The 19,502-nt window shown below is 39.0% G+C and overlaps 1 protein-coding gene across 6 annotated transcripts in view; it reads left to right on the top strand.

Moving 5' to 3' along the window:
- Window positions 1-15,763, top strand: part of PLSCR5 (phospholipid scramblase family member 5) — a 69,527-nt gene extending 53,764 nt beyond the window's left edge. Inside the window, exons 1-10 of one of the 6 annotated variants that reach the window (XM_026040123.1) lie at window positions 356-403; window positions 4,284-4,530; window positions 6,570-6,646; window positions 7,212-7,363; window positions 10,267-10,309; window positions 11,189-11,409; window positions 12,462-12,623; window positions 13,617-13,778; window positions 14,655-14,733; window positions 14,820-15,763. In XM_026040123.1, the coding sequence (XP_025895908.1) occupies window positions 4,523-4,530; window positions 6,570-6,646; window positions 7,212-7,363; window positions 10,267-10,309; window positions 11,189-11,409; window positions 12,462-12,623; window positions 13,617-13,778; window positions 14,655-14,693 (864 nt within the window). In that variant the 5' untranslated portion in view covers window positions 356-403; window positions 4,284-4,522 and the 3' untranslated portion in view covers window positions 14,694-14,733; window positions 14,820-15,763. Of the gene's footprint in view, window positions 1-355; window positions 404-4,283; window positions 4,531-5,340; window positions 5,373-6,569; window positions 6,647-7,211; window positions 7,364-10,266; window positions 10,310-11,188; window positions 11,410-12,461; window positions 12,624-13,616; window positions 13,779-14,654; window positions 14,734-14,819 lie in introns of those variants that run through there. The other 5 variants (XM_026040126.1, XM_026040124.1, XM_026040122.1 and 2 more) reach the window with 5 other exon arrangements.
- Window positions 15,764-19,502: the final 3,739 nt, after the last annotated feature.

The following is a 19,502-nucleotide window of genomic DNA, read 5'->3' as shown; positions in this document are numbered from 1 at the left end:
TCTAATTTTTGGAGGTTGCTAAGCAGTAATAATTTAGACTTGTGGAAGATTATCACTTTCCAGAAAGAGCACATATGGTTTGGTTTTAGCTTTAAAAAAAAAAAAAATCCCAGAGCTATCTAGTTACATGTAGGGCAGTTTCCTATTGTTGAGTCTGTATTTATTAAGCAAAAAGAAGCTAGGATGCTTTTGTGATTTTTTTCAATTTAACTTGGCAAATGTTGTGCAGCGTGCAACGTGTGTGCTGCTGGTGCAGTCAGATTACTGGAGAGGGAGTGATGGGCAGCGCTGCAGATGCCGAGTGCTGGTTGCAGTGTTTCAACATGATTGCAGACGTGTTCGGAGGGGAGGAGTTACTGTGGGCACAAGCTGAAGCAAGACACCTCAGAAATCAAAGTTCAAGGTGAGATCCGTATAAGATGGTAGCAGATTTAAGAAATTGGGATTTTTTTTGCATGTTTTATGTTGGATTTTTTGTCTCTCTCTCTCTTTTTTTTTTCTTTTCCAGTGCAGAAAACAATGCTGGGTAAAAATCTGGAAGTCAGAGCTTCATACTGCATGAGTCACAGTCTGATTCTTGCATTTCTGTCCTGCATTTCTCCCTGTGCTGTGGGAGAAGACTAGGAAAGGGAAGAAGGTGGTAGAATTTCCTCCATAAAAAAGGAAGGGGGGGAAAAAAAAAAAAAAAAAAAAAAAAAGGCTAGCAATGTGGAAGGATGATGCTGGCAATATGTGGTATATTAAGGAAAGTAACCTTTAATCGACCTTCTTAATAGCAGGGAAGCTCAGGTAGTGCTCAGTGAGGTTTCAGCTGTGTTTAGTGGTTCCTGCATGTCCTCATTAACCTACCTGGTAGAGCACGGCATGTGACCACTCCTTGGACCGCTGCAATGGGAGGTATGATGAGCTGTTAGCTGCTCTGTGAGCTTTCCTTCACCACAAGAATGAGGGGAGAAGCAGTGCCTGTGGAATTGCTTATCCACGCAGGTATACAAATTGGAAAGGAAGCTGCCTCTTCTCTTCCTTCTTTTCCCCCTGACCCTGGAGGAAATGCCTTGCATGAGGTTTATAGGGTGGTTTTCCAAGCAGAGTGGGGAGCAGGACAGCATTTTCAAATCAAAAAGCGTTTCCTTATCCTTTGAATTTTGTTCCTGTCTCTGTTTATGGTTCCAGCCATGAAGTCTGTAAGAAATAAAAAGTGTCTTTATGGAAAGCCATTAGCTCATTTGCACAACTGCTCTGTTGAGCCATCTAGTTGATTAATACTAGATGTATTGCTGAGAAAGACTTCTCTTTTGCTCCTGTGCTGATAGGACAATGGCATTTGGGTTTCCTACATGTTGTGGTACTTCATGTGAAAAATAACCATTAATTGCTATGGTGTTTGTAGTCAGTGTATTACAGTYGGGTCTGTGATGCTGTATTTTTGCAGGAGAAATGGTTGTGGAATAGATGCAACTTAACATTATTTCCTCTGACTGCAAACGACAGAAACTGAGAGTAGCTAGACAAATACTTAAGTGAATGAAGGGTTGTCTACTCTTACCACTCACCTCGTATACAACTTAATAGTGGCTTTAAGTCAGTTCCCTGGTTTMTTTCAAATAACATTTCTGAATTAACATAGTGTATTATGGGGAAGGGAATGGGTTGGCTTGTAATGCGTGGTCACGACTGCAGCAGTGATTTTGGAAGTGGAAGCAGTGTTTTTGSAAGTGGTGTTGCATGTTAGCGTGTTCTTCCTCTGTGTGTTCTCAGCCACCACAGAGCATCCTGGTCTAGTGTAGCAAAAGCCTCTGATAGTTCATCTGTTCTTTATGTGGGATGAAGTGTGAAAACAATGCTGTTGATAGAACAGGAGCAATCATTCTCTGATAAATAGTGTATTATTGTATCAAGGGATGTGAATGTGCTAAAACACTGGTGTATGTGCTAAAAGATTAGTGTTCACTTGTATATGAGTGAGTCTAATGTAAAGAAGGCCATGAACCTGCTACAAATCCAGCTTAAGTTTGAATTCAAGCTGTAAATTCATTCTTTCAAGATATACATATGATCATCTCCTGGTGAACTTTAAACATTTTCTAAATGCTCATTTGAAAATTTCAGACAACAACCCTTTAAGTTGTTGATGTTCATGTAATTAATAAGCCTGAGGCAGTTGTCTAGCAAACTGTTTTGGYCAGAACAGAAAAATCAGTCTCTTGGGCAAAACAGATTGTGTGAAAGAGTTGAAACGTTCAGGCTGTGAATGGGCTTGAAGAAAGAGATGCCTAATAGCTCTTATTCCTTGTTGCTATAACAGCATGGCCTTGCAGTCATTTTATTCACATGCCATCATAGAAATGATTACAGAACAGGGACAGATAAATAGTGATGTGAAGGAGGAATTTTTCTGATCTGACACCTTTTCTTGTAAAATGGAATACAAGACAATCAGATATTTAAAACGTACAAAATTAAATATTTTGTAGCTTCCCTGCTTGATGGTTTTTAAGAAAAAAAATGGGAAAGGATCTAGATGAGTAAACTCGTTTGAGAAAGCACTACTTGCTGTGATAACAAATCTAGTCACGATAGACAGGGTTTTAGATASAACTCACTGAAAATAGTATAATGGTGCCCTTTAAGCCAGGAGAGCTTAGATGAAACTTAGAATATAAAGCAGAATAGTCTTGCAGATTTTAACAGATCCATATTGGCTTGCAGCTTCTGAGGATTTGTCTAACAATATTTATAAGGTYTGCAGTATGGAAACAAATACATTTTGCAAGCAGAGAGAAAAGGCATGTATGCAAGGCTGGCTTTAATCACAGCTGGAACAGAGTTTGACCCATATATGAATGTTTATTTAAAGCACACTAATAAAACTATTAAATAGCTAATTTTAATTGCAAAGACTTGTGTTAACAGAAGAATATATCTCTGAATCCTTTGAAGATCTCAGGCTCTATTCTTTACCAACCTTTACTMTTCAAACCAGTGAGATTTATCCCTGGGMCCACTTTCTACTCGCTGGTTTAAAATGTCTTTATGTTTGAGATTTCTTGACTCCAAGCCATCTGCATAGTATAGACTTGACAGTCCCTGAATTTCTGTGTGCTGCCTGGTAGTCCCCAAAGCCCACGGTCCTGAATGAGCATCTTGGTGATACACTGGCAGCCTCAGTTTCTCCTCTGTTCACCACGTGCCACCGAGAGCCTGTGTGACCCCAGACCCCTGCAAGTCCAGGGCAAACCATTGCACGGGGGGGCATCCTATGCACCATCTCTGGAGGGGAGGTACGTTGTGGGAAGAAACAAGGCTACTCTATGACTATTCTTACAGGCAGTCCACAACTGTTTGATACAACTGCTGTAGGAAGTCATATATAGAACAGGACAGACCTGTCTCTTGAGCTGGAAAACTGTTTTAGCTGGTCCTGGGAGTTGGCTCTGTTTATGGGTTAGCAGCTAGACAGTAGCATCATTTACATGCACAAAGCTTGCGCGTCAGATACTGAGGATGCAGGACAGACACTCTGTCTTGGCTCGTACACGTCCATCTTAGGGTAGACAGCCAGATATTCGGCTTTTTTTAAATGTATGCAATGTCTTCAAACATAAGATCTTAGTGTGCATTTTACCTGTTTTCATTTTCAGCACCTTATTTGTTTGCTACTACACTTATTTTATGCATCAACAATTGTTTGACTTTTTCTCTAGGTGATAAAGGAACTTTTCCCTTTTTTTATTTTTAAGGTAAGTGGGTGCTCTTATCTCAGTTACTTTTCGATTTTTTTTATATCCTACTATTTCCAAAGTTAGGCTTACTAGCTTCCTGTACTTATCAGGACTTTTCGCTTTTTAAAGAAAGCTTAAATTTTGTGTCTGCTCCCTAGGTTAGAATCTATGTTACAGATATATGCATCTTTAACAAGGAGAAAGGAGGCAAAACATCTTAGTTATCCTTAATCTTTTTTTCTAGCAATGTCAAACTTCTTGCCAGCCCAGAGGGATTTATCTAGTGGGCCTTTTTCCAGCTACTAAATACCATTGCGTCTGCAGCCTTCCTTCTCCCTTCAAGCCATGTTTCCAGAGATGAGCACCGCAGGATCCCTGGATGCTAGCCTAGATAAGGTTGCCCTGCCACCACACCACGTTCAGTTCTCAAATGAGCAACTATAAGCTCCTAGGAAGCTTTACACAGCTCAATTTTTACATGTGCCTTTACATTTAGTTAATAAAAGCAGCCTCCATTTGCTTATTTAGTCGGAGTTCTTTGTTTATATTCTTTCTTCAAAGATGCTCTGCTGTTCCTGACCTGCAAGCCCTGGAATTAAATCCACTTGGACCTCCCACGGACCGTTTCAAGCTAGTAGGACTTACATTAGCAGAGAGAGCAGAATACAGTCCCCAGTACCACCCTCGGCTCCTTCTGGCTGTGTGCAAAGGCGCTGCCATCCTTGCGGTTGTGAATCATATCTGCCGGCAGATCACATGTGCCCCATCTCCATGGCGACTTGGGCACTTAAGGTAGAAAGATGAGCGGGTAAGTCAAGGTTACTCTCTCCTCTTCTTTTTCGCTGAGTACTATGTATTTTCATGGGTTCTGTTTTGACCTGGACTGTGCTTGTGTGAGGCGAAATGTTTGACACTGTTAATTCTCCAAATTCATTTTAAGCATCTCTCAGATCAGCAGAGCCCTGCATGGTGCAGGGAGTGTGGGCTCAGCGCAGGGTCGTATTTGGACCCTGTATTTGGACTCATTGAAAAAGCATCATCCCTTATAGGGGAGGCTGATGCTAAACAAATGGAATATAATGAGAAATCCAAAGCAGCTTTTTCCTGCATTGAGCAGTGGAAATGTTGACTGTGGGCCAACAGTAAAGAAATACAGGTAATTAGCTCCTATTTCTTTAGTGGGTAGCCTGAAGGAATGGAAATGTAAATATTGAATTAGAAAGACTGAAAAGACTGAATTTCTATAGTCTCAGAATACATACATTATAAGGCAGATTTTTAGGTCTAGTGTCTTCTATTAGCTAGTGGGTACATTGAAGTTTTGCCCCTTCATTTTCACAAAACACCTTTCCTCTTTCAGTTGGTGCAAATGACTTGAAATGCATAATGTTTTTCTTGTTTGCTAGCATCATCTCCCCCTGTTGTCCATCGACACTAAATGCAGTGTTCTGTAACATGAGAAAGGCAATACATTTCCTCCAGTTCTTTTGTAAACTGATATGAAGTAGACAGACACCTTCTGAAGTTTTGTGCATGCTGTGCTCTTTTTTTTCTTTGCTGCAACAAGAAAAGCTGYTTTTTTTTTTCTCTCTGTTTTTTAACCTGGCTTCCTTTGAAGAAGTAACTCAGGAAGCTTCATGGCCTCTCAAGGTAAGTGCATCTATAGCCTGTATTTTTAGATCATGTTTACAGAAAACTGCAGTCTTGTATATTTCCAGCAATCAGCAGTCTGAGTTTTAGGCTAAAACCACAGCAGCTAAAACACAGTTGTTTTGACGCCTTTTATTTTTCCATCCGAAGGAGACTAAAATCTATAATAATGTTATTTGAACAAAATGCATTGCAAAGTGCTAGCATCTATGTTCAAACAGAAAATCCATTTGTATTCTTGTTCTTAAATTTGTCAGCCTAGAATGTATGGGGAGGGCAGGTACTGATCCAAGGTTATCATCAGGATTGCACAGTGTTGATACCTGCTTGGAGAATACCATTTCAGGGAATGCTTTTCACTTTAAATACTGGTCGGAACCCTGATCATCCGTGTTATCAGATAGAAATCTCTGAAGAATAATGGAATTAAATCAGATTAGCCCATTTTGGATTTGTTCTATTCATATATTCTCTTTAACTGCAGTCAGCTGGGTTGTTAGGACTAAATGTAAACATCGTAGTATGCTAATCTCMCAAGTTTGCTAAACTCATTTTTCCATCTTGTTAAATACTAAAATGAAGGAGAAAACCCCAAACCTGTCTTGTCTTAACATGAATGCAACTCCACAGAGATCATAGTGCTCCAAATGTTGGTCCGTGGAGTTTCAGTAGTGTCTTATTTCTTCTTGCCAAATGTTTTGTACCTCTTCCCCCTGTCGAACACCTACGACATTCTGTCTTCACAGCACGGGAAGTTAGGCAGCAATAGTAAGGAGGTGTTAGAGCACTGTTGTGTTCTTGGAATATGTGTTTTTTTTTCCCTTGGGAGGGAGGCTTTGCATACTTTGCAGCCACTGTGAAGGAGACCTGGTTATGTATATTGTTGATGTACAGAAGTTAGCAGCAGCTAAATCTTGTGCAATGCAGAGTTTTCATAATGAAGGAATGTAGGCTAAAATTCTTCTGTCAGGARCTAGTAGCTCTACAACTATATGGAGTGCTCACTGTATCATACAGTAGCTTTTAAATGTTTCCATACAGTAAAGGAAACAGGAAGCATCCACAGAAATAGACAAACCCTCTGCATAGCTTAGATTTTCATCAATATTTAATGTATTTACTGTTTGATTTTTGTATAGCTTAAATTTGACAGGTASAACTGCAATTTGTTTCTTTTTCTCTTTATCATTATTCAAGAGTAATGCTGCATTTGGCCAATGGAACTTACAGCATTTCGTGTAACAAGAGTTACAGCAGTAACAGGACTCTGCGAGGTAAAATGATGCAGAAGAACGTATAAAATATTTATTAGCCAGTTATGCATTTTTAAAAGCCAGCTACAAATTCAAAGGGGTTACTTCTTCCTGTGGTCTCAGACTTTGAAAGAAATCAGTGGCTGCAAAGATAAATTAAGATCAAAATATGATTAAACGATGAATCAGCCACAGCAAGTTCACATAATGCTAGAGGATCTCATTTAAACCTTCCACGACAGCAAGAGAATCTCAGTTTTACTGTCAAAATTCCTTCTGGATGTTCAATCTCATCATGCCGAAGTATTTTCACACAAGAGACAATAAATAGATGAATAATCTGTTTGGGGACTGCTTTACTTATCTAAGCGCAGGGGCTCAGCTTAATAGCAGGACTTGTTACATAACTGCAGAGGGCTTCAACTTGCTCTTTCTTGTTCCTCTGTGGCTAGTGCACTACATGTAGTGGAAAGATGTTAGTATGAGTTTGAGAATCAAACGGTTAAGATAATTATTCCTGTGCATGTATATGGATGTAGGCACATAAATGCCTATTCATTTCTGGTTTGTTTTATTCTTTCCGTAGAATCTCAAGGACAAACAAACCCAATTTTTAAGGATTATCTCCCTGGTTCTTCTGATCTACCTGAACAGAATAAGCATGTTGAGCCAACAAGTGCTTGGAAGCAAACATCRCACTCATACAACTTGCCACCTGGTCTGGAGTACCTGAGCCAGGTCCTGAACCTTTATAAATGCTAGAACTGTTTTGGGGAGGGGAGATTTGGGGTTTATTTTTCTTCAGGTGGTGTAGGTGGATGGAGAGAGTAGTTTTAAGGTATGTCACCTCCTAATAACCCCCACAATGGGGTACGGGAAGGTCTTGGGCAAATTGCTTGTACCTGCAATGTGAATGCTGCCTAGATTAGAGGTAAGGCCCTTGGAGGCAAACTTGCCCATAAAGGAAGGGAAAGGGAATGGAAATAAAGAAGCCTTCTCAGCTCTTCTACTAAATACACAGCTGTTCATCAGAGGTTTCCTTTGGGAAACCTTTCAGTTCCTAGAGCACAGATTGCCAGTCAGCCTTGGCAACAGACTGCAATTCCAAAAGCTTCAGCAGCTCTATCCCATAACAGGCTCTGGTCTCTCAGCAATTTTTTTTCCCCTTGAAGAGGGTACTGCTGCTACTTTGAAAGCAACTCTTAGTTTTATTTCCCCTATGGCTGTTATGTCACTCTTGCATACCCGATAATAACTTCCTACACTCTGGTTTGGACAAGGTGCAGTCAGGCTATTGTCATTCTGATCTGTCAAGTTTTTGTGTTTGCATGTGATGGGGAAAAAAATGCTTATTTCAATTAACATTTGTATTTTGCGTATAGACTTTAGCAGTTTTTATTTTTTAACAGAATCCAGAATTTGATCTTTGCAACTGAAGATATTTAACTAATGAAACTGGGAGACCATCCAGGAACTATCTTCCATGTAGAGTTATGATGTTCATTACATTGTGCCTATGCCTGAAATGATATGTCTTGTCAATTATCTGAGCATTTGCTCATGGACTGTGGGAGCTACATTTTTCAGTCTAAAAGTGATTTCAATAGTGAATACCAGCAGGTTACATATTCAGTTTTTCATATAGGCATAAAATACCTCGTATTTATCCATACAGTGTGGGAAAGCAAATTCTATTACTCCATTTTATTGAATGGCAAATTCTATTACTCCATTTTATGGCATAAAGGCAAAAGAACAAATCATTATGAAAAYTACAGCTGGAACTTAATTCATGCTTGTTCTTAACATAATAATTATGCTGTCTGTGCAATAGTCCTCGGTCTCCCCCAACCATGCTCTCCTTAGCCTCAGTTTACTCTGCAGTCTGAGAAGCATGGAGAGCATATTTGCAGCTGTAACCCTAGCCTCCTGGCTAGGGACTTTGTCAGTGAACAATTAATTGCAAGTTTTCTATTAAGGATTTCATTGTTTGTTCAGAGGCATTTAACCAAATATGATACTCCCAAGCAAAACTCATAGATCTCAATGCTTGAGAGCGTTTGGGGAGTGCTAAGGAAACTTCGTCTCTTTCTATGTTTTCTCCTTTTCTGCTTTGCTATTATTTCTCTGGTGTAGTGCTGCTTCCTGCTTGCTTATATTTAGTTATAGAGGCGTCTTCTCCCCTTGGCATTTTACATATATGCACTGCCAGAAACTAATAGACCAAAAATCACTCAAAGCTTTTGACAACTCATGCTCATTTCTATTTTCTCTTATGGGGAGAAAAAATCTACATTGGACAAATCAATATTAAAATAGTCATAGCAGTTTTAACCTGCCATTGTGATGTTTGCTTGTTTTGGTTTCAGAGCTCTACACTAGCTTCCCATGAGCTCCAAGAATTATTGAGCCTTGTGAAATTCAAACTACAAATAGTAGAGATCCTTGGGAGAACATTTTCAACTTTTTTCTTTACAGTACTTGCATGCACTTTTCAAACAAAAATGAAAGGGCTAAAGAAGTTCTTTCTACTAGTTTTTCTTTGTGGCCTGGACTAGCTGCCAGGGAGGACTAGAACCRACAAATGACTGCAACAGTTTGACTACGTACTGGGCACGAGTTATCAATTGTAAAATATACGAGCGCTTGTGAGTTGTGACAGTCATTGTGTGGTCATTGTGTGTTTTCTGTTTTCAGCTGTGACTAGTGGCAAAATCTGGTGCCAAATATTTGATGCCTATCAGGAATTTAAGGAAAAGAAACCAGCAACCTAAATTGGCGCACAAACTGCACAATAAAAAAGTCACATAAAACTGAAAGCTAGATTGAAATTAAGTTTTGCTGCTTTTATAATATTAATGACTGCTTTCTAGGACAGAAAAAGGCTTGAAAGACGATAATTGCAGAGAASCTGGTGATCATGGCCAACGATTTTCCCCCTGCATTTGTAATCAACTCACAGACTGGGATGGTTTCAGTAAGCTGAGGGGTTCTCYAGGGAACTATTGTTTGGCTCATTTTGGTGCCCTGTAGTGACTACTGATTTGCTGGCTGCAAGCTCAGTGCAGAATCTTGGGGCAATGGAAAAATAGAGCTTTACATCAAATGTGTTTATCTTATGGCTGTGCAGCCCCTTGGTCCTGACCCTTACCTATTTCTGCATGGCATGTTGGAGAGGCAACTGTGATAGATTTTTGAACTTGATCCCAAACTTGCATCGTTCTTGCACTGTCTTCATGCTCAGTACATACCCTTAGCTTTGAGGTTTGGCAAGTAGGGACTGTGCTCAGCCTTTGTCAAAACATGTAGGGAGGAAGGGGAAAGAAAGCTGTGTCCTCAGGTTCATTTCTTCYATTGTGGTTGGCCTCCTGATTCCCCCAGTGAAGATCATCATCTTTATGTGCAGAAGTAAATTGCATGACCATACCACCTAAGGTCACATGCTTCAGCCRTCACTTCAGGGAGATGTCCGAATTGTGGCCTCAGATCTCTCCGGGTGACCGAGTTTGTGCACCTCTGTAAAGAAAGAAGTCTGTTTGCAAATGAGAGAGCAGCATAATGGGCAAGTGATCACTGTGACAACCCCAGATCTTTTCAACAACCATCATCTTTATTTTTTYCCTTTGCTTTTTATTGAACAGCTGGACCAGATTATTATTCATCAGCAAGTGGAGCTTCTTGAAGGTACAGTGCGACTCATTACTCTTTACCTGTGCTGACTCAGTGGTAACTCAAGCAACTTTAAGTCTTKTCTTTGACTCACTGAAGTTATTGCAACTGTACTTGCTCACCTTGCATGAGGCTATGATGTGTTTTTGCAATAGGGAAAGATCATTTAGTTTATGTCTGTTCTGGAGTGTATCAGCAAGGAGGGAAGCAGCTACTCCCCCTCTAAAACCGTTCCTACAAGCAACTGCACCTCAAAGCTATTAAAATTTAATTTTTTTCCTAAGTTGGGAAAATGGTGATTGTTTTGAACAGTAAATAAATGCTGTGATGTAAGACAGAGAAACAAAATGAATAACGAAATGTTAGACGATATAGAGCACAGTAAATTTTACTTTTGTGCTTCTTCAAAATTTGTAAGTATTGAGAAAATTCTATGAGCAAAAAATCTGTCATGTAAAATGTTTTAGGCCTGATTTTTGGTCACCTCTCTGAGGCAGAGCTTTGCCACTGAAGTGGAATAGCTTCATGTCATTACTTTTCAGAGTATGTAAAAATAAAAAGTACAGTCCAAAACTCATGATATGAATTCTGTCTTGTAGCTTGAACTTCAGGATGCAGCAAACCAAAATCTTTGAACTAAGCCTTCCTAAAAAAAAAAAAATACAAATCTGAAATTGGATGTGATTCATTATTTCATTATTATGGTRTATTTTTTGATGTCATCATTTCAAAATATTTTTAAACACTGATTTCCATAGATATCTTTACAGTATATGTTACAGAAAAGGTGATGCTTATAAGCCAAATTTGGCCATAAGCCAAAGCTGAATTTGATAAGTCTTAGTATGGCTAATACTCTGCTAAGGTAATAGGCTACTACTTTTGCTTTAATAGCTTTACTTGGCACAGAGACCTGCAGCAAATATGAAATAAAAAACCATTTAGGACAAAGAGTTTACTTTGCAGTGGAAGAAAATATTTGCTTTGATCGTAACTTCTGCTCACCTATAAGATCTTTCACCATACGGATCGCCGATAACACAGGCCGAGAAGTGATTACTGTGAATAGACCCTTGAGATGCAACAGCTGCTGGTTCCCATGCTTCCTGCAAGAGGTGAGCAAATCCTGATTGCCTTAGGTCCAGCATTAATGTGTGCAGCACTAATGAAGCCTCATATGACCTCTGTCAGGAGGGAGTTTTCATGCCCATTTGCCGGGCTGGTGAGCCCTGTGTGTGGGAGGGTAGTTGTTTTGATTTCTTTGCAAAGCAATCCTATGTTTAGGAGAAAAAAAATCAAAATGTATTGACTTACCAGGCTGTTTTCTTTCATTTCCTCTCAAAACATGTTCTTACAAATAGGCCTTCATTTAGAAGCAGTTACAGATAAGCAATGTTCCCAGCGTGTCTCCTCCCTCTTTCATGGGCTTTTGCTTTCCTGCAGTCCCAAAAAAGCCTCAAAGTGATGAGATGGGTTTGTCTCTGAACAGTTAAGTAGCACCCTTAAACACTGCTGGCCTTGACCCGCACTATCATCTACAAGTGCAAGCCTCATGCTGTGATGCCAAAGGATGTGACAAATGGAAAATTAGTGGAGACCATTAATACGTGTGGATATTACAGAGAAGTAGCACCGTAACAGTCATGCGCCTCTGTAAGGCCATATGGCTGCAGGAAATTGCAGAACTCAAACGCACTGCTTTTGGTGGAAAATGTGGATCCTTTAGAAAATTTCTCCTTGTTTTTTGACTCTCCTTTACTTGCATCTTTCTTATTTTAGGGAGATGTTTTATACTCATCTCCCTACTTTCTTACTGTTACATTAAGATTTTCTAGAAGAAAGGTCCTTGAATAGCCAAATAACTCCATAAAAATTTATAAAATAATCTCTGATTACAATTTTAAAATTTCATTTATGGCTTTCTCAAATCTTACACCATATGTAAGATGTCAATTTCTGGTGCAGTTTTTGAGCTTATGATTGCTTGGTATATTTGAATATACCATTATAGAGCCTTTTAAATATCATTTCATGGTTCAGTTAAATTATATGTAATTGTACTCAGTAAAGATATATTTTGTAATTATATAATTAATATATTATTATGAACTTTTATATATCTTATATATAACTGGATTTTAAGATTTGGTTTTGTTTTGTTTGCTAGTTAGAAGTTCAGTCCCCACCAGGTACAATAGCTGGGTATGTTGTCCAGAACTGGGAYCCCTTTCTACCTAAATTTACTATACAGAATGAAAGCAAAGAAGATGTACTAAAAATAATTGGCCCATATGCAACTTGTGGCTGTTTTGAAGATGTTGATTTTGAGGTATGTTTCTTCCAAGTGTGATAATTTTTAAAGTTTTACTGCTCTGAGTAAATGTCACATGATGTCACTGAAAATACTATGTAAACTTATACAATTATAATTTAGGAATGGAATGACAATAGTGTACATCAGTCCCTAGCTTTTAGACTCAGATTCCTACAGATATTTTCCAAATGGGAATGTAGATTACCTCCAAGAAGAAAACATAGCCATATATGAAGCCCTGGTCCTACTGCAGTCCATAAGCTGACTTTGATAGACTCCATTTTTTCACCTGTATGCAGCTGCCAGTATCTAATTCACAGTCCTTTGAAGACTGGCATTAAATTCGTTGCCTTCCTTGCTCTCAGGAGTGAGAACAAAAAATAATATTACTRTCCACCGTTTCTGCATACAGATCACAGCATTTGTCAGGGAAAAGTAAATCTGGGAAGCCATTGAGATATTTGGGAGACAAGAAGGAAAATGGAGAAGAAATGAGGAAATCATGGGCCAGATTTTCTGACATGAACAAAGTGTTTTGCCTAAGTTAATCACAAAAGAGCTTCTGTGTTGATCAACTCTTCCTTAAGCCTATGAAGACACTTTAATGGGTGCTGTCCCAGACTTCAGTATACCTTCGGAAACATGGAGATTGCTCCATCAGTCAGGAGGTACCAAGGGCCACAGAAATGATACCATAGTGACTTGAAGCATGTCAGAAGAACAATGAAAAAAAAATAGGAAAAGTAGCATAAACTTTCACAATGGCTCTTCCCTCCTTTTAAAGTCAATTCTAAAAGATCAGGACATGTCAAAATTTGTAGGAGAACCTTTCTTGTGTGACATTCTATTGATAGAAGCACCATTATAGAGCATTTAAGAAAAAAGGACTATCCTGAACACTATAGCATATTCTGCGTGTCAGGTTGAATGCTTAATTGTGGGGAGATACTAGAATTGCTGTATGCTTGATTCATTTACATTAGGCTTATTCCTTTTTTATTGCGGCAGGTAAAAGCTCTCAATGAAATGACAACAATCGGCAAAATTTCCAAGTACTGGTCTGGATTTGTGAACAATGTATTTACCAACACTGCCAACTTCGGGATCCAGGTTCCAGTAGACCTTGATGTGAGAATCAAGGCAGTAATGATTGGTGCTTGCTTCCTTATTGTAAGTGTGCAAAATCAAAAGTAAACCCTCACAGAACTGAGCACAGTGTGATCAAAGTCCTCCTGACAGTTGTGATCCTGCAGAGAAAGCCAAACCCACTATCTGAAAGATAAGTCTGATGARAAATGTCTAATTTTCATGGCTGCTATAATTTCTTTGTTTTGCACCTCTAAGTTCCTAATATTGTTGTTGTTCTGGTAGTTTAAATAGTATTTTACATGCAATTTATTACAGCAGATATACCAAAACCCCTGGCATTTTCCCTATTGTATTTGAATGGGCATATGAAGAAAACTCGAGAGTTATGCAGTCTCAATTGATAATTTAAAATAACTTAGTGCAAGTTTCAAATTCCAAGACTCAACTGTCTTTAAATTTACTGCCATATCTAGGATCAGAATTCYGTAGAAAAGGCAGAATACTTCAGAGCAGGGTTTAGGGTGGAGGTGGGATGCACAATTTCAAAAATTGTGAATTGATTTTTGTCTGCCATGTTTAAATTTGTTTTCTCRGTGTGTGTGTCTGTCATTTGCCATCATCTAGCATGTTTATGTACAATGGTACCAAAATCATATGGACTACTTAAATCAGGATATCTAGAAGAAGAGAACAAAACTATTTAGRTTATACAGTGGGAGTTTTTTGCTTTAAGACATCACCAATATAGATACTTTARCTTATTACATTAGAAATGTAATTCTCTTGACACCTGAAATTTTCAGATTACCTCCTGCAAACCTGTTATTGCTCAGTGGCTGAGGAATAGAAAATGACTGAGTAATTACTTTTGTAACAAAACGCTTACAAGCACTGCTTTTGATAATAATTGTTGCATTTTTTCACATCTTCCTTACCATTCAGTTTGTTTATTTGTAGGACTTAATGTTCTTTGAAAATTCTTTGGATGGATTATAACAAGATGAGAGAAACAATAAAATATGCAGAATGTGTTTCAGTAAGTAAAAAAGAACATAAATTGATCTTCTTGCTTTGAAGACTTATACATTAGATACTTTCTAATTCTTTTTCATTTTCTTTCAGAAGTCCCCTGAGCTTTGGATGTGATTTTGAACTCCGCAGATCCATGCTGTCTGTTGGAAAAGAAAAGGAACTACTGATGATGCTTATTAAAATGTCTCGTGTAAATAACAATATCCCACTTATGTACATTGTAGCTGAACATACACTTTTCATACAGAGCACTGTTGCTTTGGAGCAGTGTTGTTCTCTTCTTCCTCTTTTGATGTTTCTGCATGGGAAATCATGAAAGATTAGACTGAGGCTTGCAGCATCTCTGAAAGTCTATGTTTAGAGAACCCTTTGATGTTCTGCAAGTGCTGGTACCAGTTATTAACCACGTTGAGGGTGTGTTCTGGGAGTTTTGCTTTGGCATTTTTATAATTCTAGAAGTCATTTTCTGATTTGTTAATTAATAGTAACAAACTGAGTTTGATAGTAACAAATATAAAGATATCACCCAATGGGAAGTTAAATACGGTATCTATTTAGGGAGTTGTAAGAAGGGAAGAGAGATTTGCTAGTAAGTTAATTTTACGGTAAAGGCTTATTCAATGAGAGACCCTTAAAAATAAGGCTTGCAGTGCTAGACTTGAACTAAGCTGTATTCAAAAAATGTGGGCTCCCACTGCTTATGTTGAAGGCAGGCGAACAGGTCTATGTGCAGGTAGCACAGAAATCACCAGTGCAGTGTGCTGTGCTGGGAATGCTTCGTCCCACCCCCTGGGAAAGGCCCCTAAAAGCTTTCTTTTTATCTTCATAATATCTGGAGATTATTAGCTTTTCTTTCAGCCTTGCCTGAGGCCAACCTGGAGCAAACTCCTTTTAGACACAGAATCATTCTCTTCTCTTGGCAAACTTGTTTTCTTTTTTTTCCATGAGGGGGCTGTGAAGCTGTAGATTTTGTACCTCAGACAGCATAACCGAAATATAGAGCTGTGCCTRTAGGTCGGAGCTATGCAGGTACTGCCAAGAGCACTCACAGATAACCACTGGCTTAGCTGTTTCAGACAGCTCTTCACGCCAGCACTCACACCTTGTAATATTTAACTGTTCCCAAATTTCCATGCCAACATGCTGTACTTACACAAGTAATTTTAGGGAACGGCTTTGCTTTTCAGAAGCATTCATGATGTGTAAGACATTTACAGAAAAAAATGTTGCAAAATATTTACTGTATGAACTTGCTTATGCCTTATATTCTTTAAAAAAAAAATCTGTAGAGTCCTTCAGGAAGAAAAACAGTAGCATAAAATATTGATGATAGACGAAAAATAACACATTTGGCACACAGATTCCTAAGGGAGCGTTTTGCAGTTCACCCGGATTGCTGAATTTTATTTTAGCATTAACTAGTAATTGAATTCTTGTAAATAACTTACACATCAACGGAAAGGAAAGGAGATGATGAATAATTCATAAAAATGAAAAAGAGCTAAATTTATCAGGTGATTAATTCTCAACAAATATTTAGACTAATTCTAAATTAATGTTCATGGATATGAATTCAAACACAGTGAAGCCAGGAAGTTACAACTTATATTCCTATAGTGAAATTAACTCAGGAATGTTTATAGGTTTAAAAATGTATGTTTTAGATTTGACACCACACTTGTGTATTTATATAGATTTACATATATGACTCAAAAATGATTATGGCTAATAAGCTCTGACAATCATCATTATCTGTTAACCACTTCACTACTAGCTCTGGCTGTAATTTTTAGCTGCACAATCAGACTGGAATCTGCAGAAGTTGTGAACTCAGCAGGGAATCACTGTTGGCAGCTTTCTTGGGAGAAAGTACCCTGTGCGTTCCCTGAGCTTCATRGGCAAGAAGCTCCCTCCTGTGGAAATTTACAGTTTTGCAGAATACACGTGACAGCAGATCGGACTTGCTATTTTCAAGTAGTTTCACTCTAAAATCAGGACTCTCAATCCTGATTTACTTTAGCAGAGATTAAGCAAAAGAGCCAGACCTCCTGTTTTGATTTATCCCTCAGAACCCATGCTAGGCAGGAGCTACTCTCACTGTAGCAATCATCTCTCATACTTTTAGCAGTAAAAGCATGTTCTTCAGGTACTGTTGAGCTGCGTGTCTCTGAGTGCCTGAGGGCTGAGTGCAGGGCCCAAGGGAAGTGGCAGGCTGCTGTGCCCATGTGCCATGCATCCTATATAAAATCCATGATTCGTGTGGCCATTAGCAAGCTAGCAGCATCTTTGAAGCACGTGAGTCCACCTCCATTTAAACCAATGCAAACCAGGGTCTCATTTTCCAGCAGGGCTGAGTTCAGCCCCAAGTGCCCATATATGCTGTGTAGGTGAGCAATCTATATTTATATATGTTTTCTATATGTTGTAACCACATGATAGTTCTGTATTTCTTGCACTTAACTTTGCTATGTTTTGTTTTAGCGTAACTTAAAAAAGAAAAAACAAGTACTACATTTTCCTGTTTGTGTATGTTTGAATCTACCCCATCTACCTATCCCCTACCTAGCAAAAACCTGAGGATCTTTTTGCTCTCTGCACCCAGTGTGACAGCTTTGGGGACATGCAGGACCTGGTTTAGACCCTGCACAAAACAAAGCAGTAGCTCAGCTGCAGCTTTTGCTGGCCAAGACTTCCTCAGCCACCTGCTTCACTTTGGTCATATCCTTTAGTATCTTGCTGGTGCTACTGCCAGCATCTTTGCACGGGAAGCTCCTGTGTCTAAACCACAGCAGCTGAGCAAGGGCAACTGTCCATCTTACTAAGAGAAGAAGTTCTCAGGCACTGTTACTAACAAAAGCATAACAAATAAAAGCTGAAAGATAACTGGTAACTATTTCTTAATAACTATGTATTTCATATTCTAAGTGCTCTATATTCACTTTAGAAAACCCATGYTTCATTATTTCTCTACTAGTTAGGAATGGTTCCTCAAAGGAGAATTCAGGAGTCCCCCAGAGGGGAACAGATACTCTCTAAAGCAGGATTATGTACTTATAAAACTGTAATATTTGAGAGGAAAACAGAAACTCTCCTGAACATCTTCCAGAGAGAAATATTTGCTCTATTGAGAGAAATTTTACAATTTGAGCAAAACAAATAATTTCACACTTCATCACTAGCCAGACTATAGAACTATGTAGTACGTGATTTCTGTGTTCAGTAGATGGCAGCAACAGTTTATTATTGCAGCACTTACAGCTTGTAACCTGGAATATTCTCAGGATGGCAATGAAGGATCAACCCACCTCTGGTCAATATCTACTCTTAACAGGAAGATTTTTTTGGCTACTGTTTTTTTTTTTTTTTTTTTGCCTTATTGTTTTGAGGATCTTTTTACTATCCTCAAGCCTATTTTCTATTCCTGTTTTGTTTTCTGCTCTGCTGTCTGCAAAGGCAGGAAAGGTCTAGTTCTCATTTTCAGGAGGCTACAAATGGGCAGTGAAGGAGAGAGCTCCCAGCCCTGGCTCTGCTCCACCTGCAGAAACGAAATGCTGTGTCCAAGGTCCGTGCAGGGGGAAGATGCAACTAAAGGAAATGGCTTTGTGGTGTTTGCTCAAGAAATGTGGAAGGTTTCTGTGAGGGTAAAATAACTTGGCCTTGAAGTCCTATCACCCTGCTTGCATCAGCTTGCTGTGCTGGGGGCAGAGGGAAGAAACTGGGTAGCAACAAAAGCCCGGGTGACACCAGTACCRWGGAGGCAGCTGGCTGCAACTTTTCCCATGGGAAGACCAATCAATTTCTGTAARAGAATGGCAACATAAAAATCTGTGAGTTATTTTGGTTATCCAGTAATCTCAGGGAGGATAAATAGGATCTTTTTTGTGCACATTGAGGGAGAGTGGGGGCGCTGGGGGGAAGCTTCTCTTAAACTAATTAGGTGGTGGTGGTGTTTGTTTTTTAGAATTAGACAAAGGCATAAATGACCCTCCTGGTTGCACCCATGATATGTTCTGTGCCACATGTTTAATTAAAAGATCACCCTTAGGTTTTTAAATCTATATTTTTCCTTCGTTAAAAATGGCTCCTGTGAGGATTTTGGGGAGTAGCAGGGAGACTTGAATTCCTTAGGAATAATTAACCCAAGTACACATGAAAGGATTTTTTTTTAATATTCTTAAATGCTTTTCTAAACACACTCCCTCAGGAAGAACTTCCTTAAATGCCGAACGGTTACTGGAGCACTCTTAGCAATTGCCATGAGACAGTGGTTTGTTCATGGTCTGTCTGCTTTTGTGACTTCAGCTTCTCAGAAATTAAGCTAACAGAATGATTTGTTAAAGAGACTGTGGGGTGGGGACAGCCCAGGGCAGATAAAATTTCCTGTTTCCCTTGCCTATGTGTTTCAGGTGCTGTGCTTACAAAGGCACGCTAACCAGGCTCACAAAATGAAGGTCAGATAGACACATCCTGTGCTTATCTGTCYTGGTCTTGAAATACTTTATTACATGGCACAGATGGGTTTTATCCCCTCCATTTAATGTTACCATTCATGAGTAATAGACAAGAGAGGCAACCTTTCATAGGCCCTGGCTACAAATTCAGTTCTCTACATACTTTAATTTCTTCAGTCTCTGAAGCATATTAAGAGTTAAAATCTGCACGTGATTGACTAAATCTACTTTGGAAGACACACATATTATTTGTTAAAGGGCTTAAACACTAAGTGAGCACATGTTCTTGTATCCCAGGAACCCAGCCCCTCCCATGTTCAAT

The sequence above is a fragment of the Nothoprocta perdicaria genome, unplaced genomic scaffold (assembly GCF_003342845.1).
Source record: "Nothoprocta perdicaria isolate Ctin4 unplaced genomic scaffold, notPer1 scaffold_25, whole genome shotgun sequence".
Taxonomy (NCBI): Eukaryota; Metazoa; Chordata; class Aves; order Tinamiformes; family Tinamidae; genus Nothoprocta; species Nothoprocta perdicaria.
Note: the sequence above shows the minus strand (reverse complement) of the source record. Positions and strands in the feature narration are given on the sequence as shown.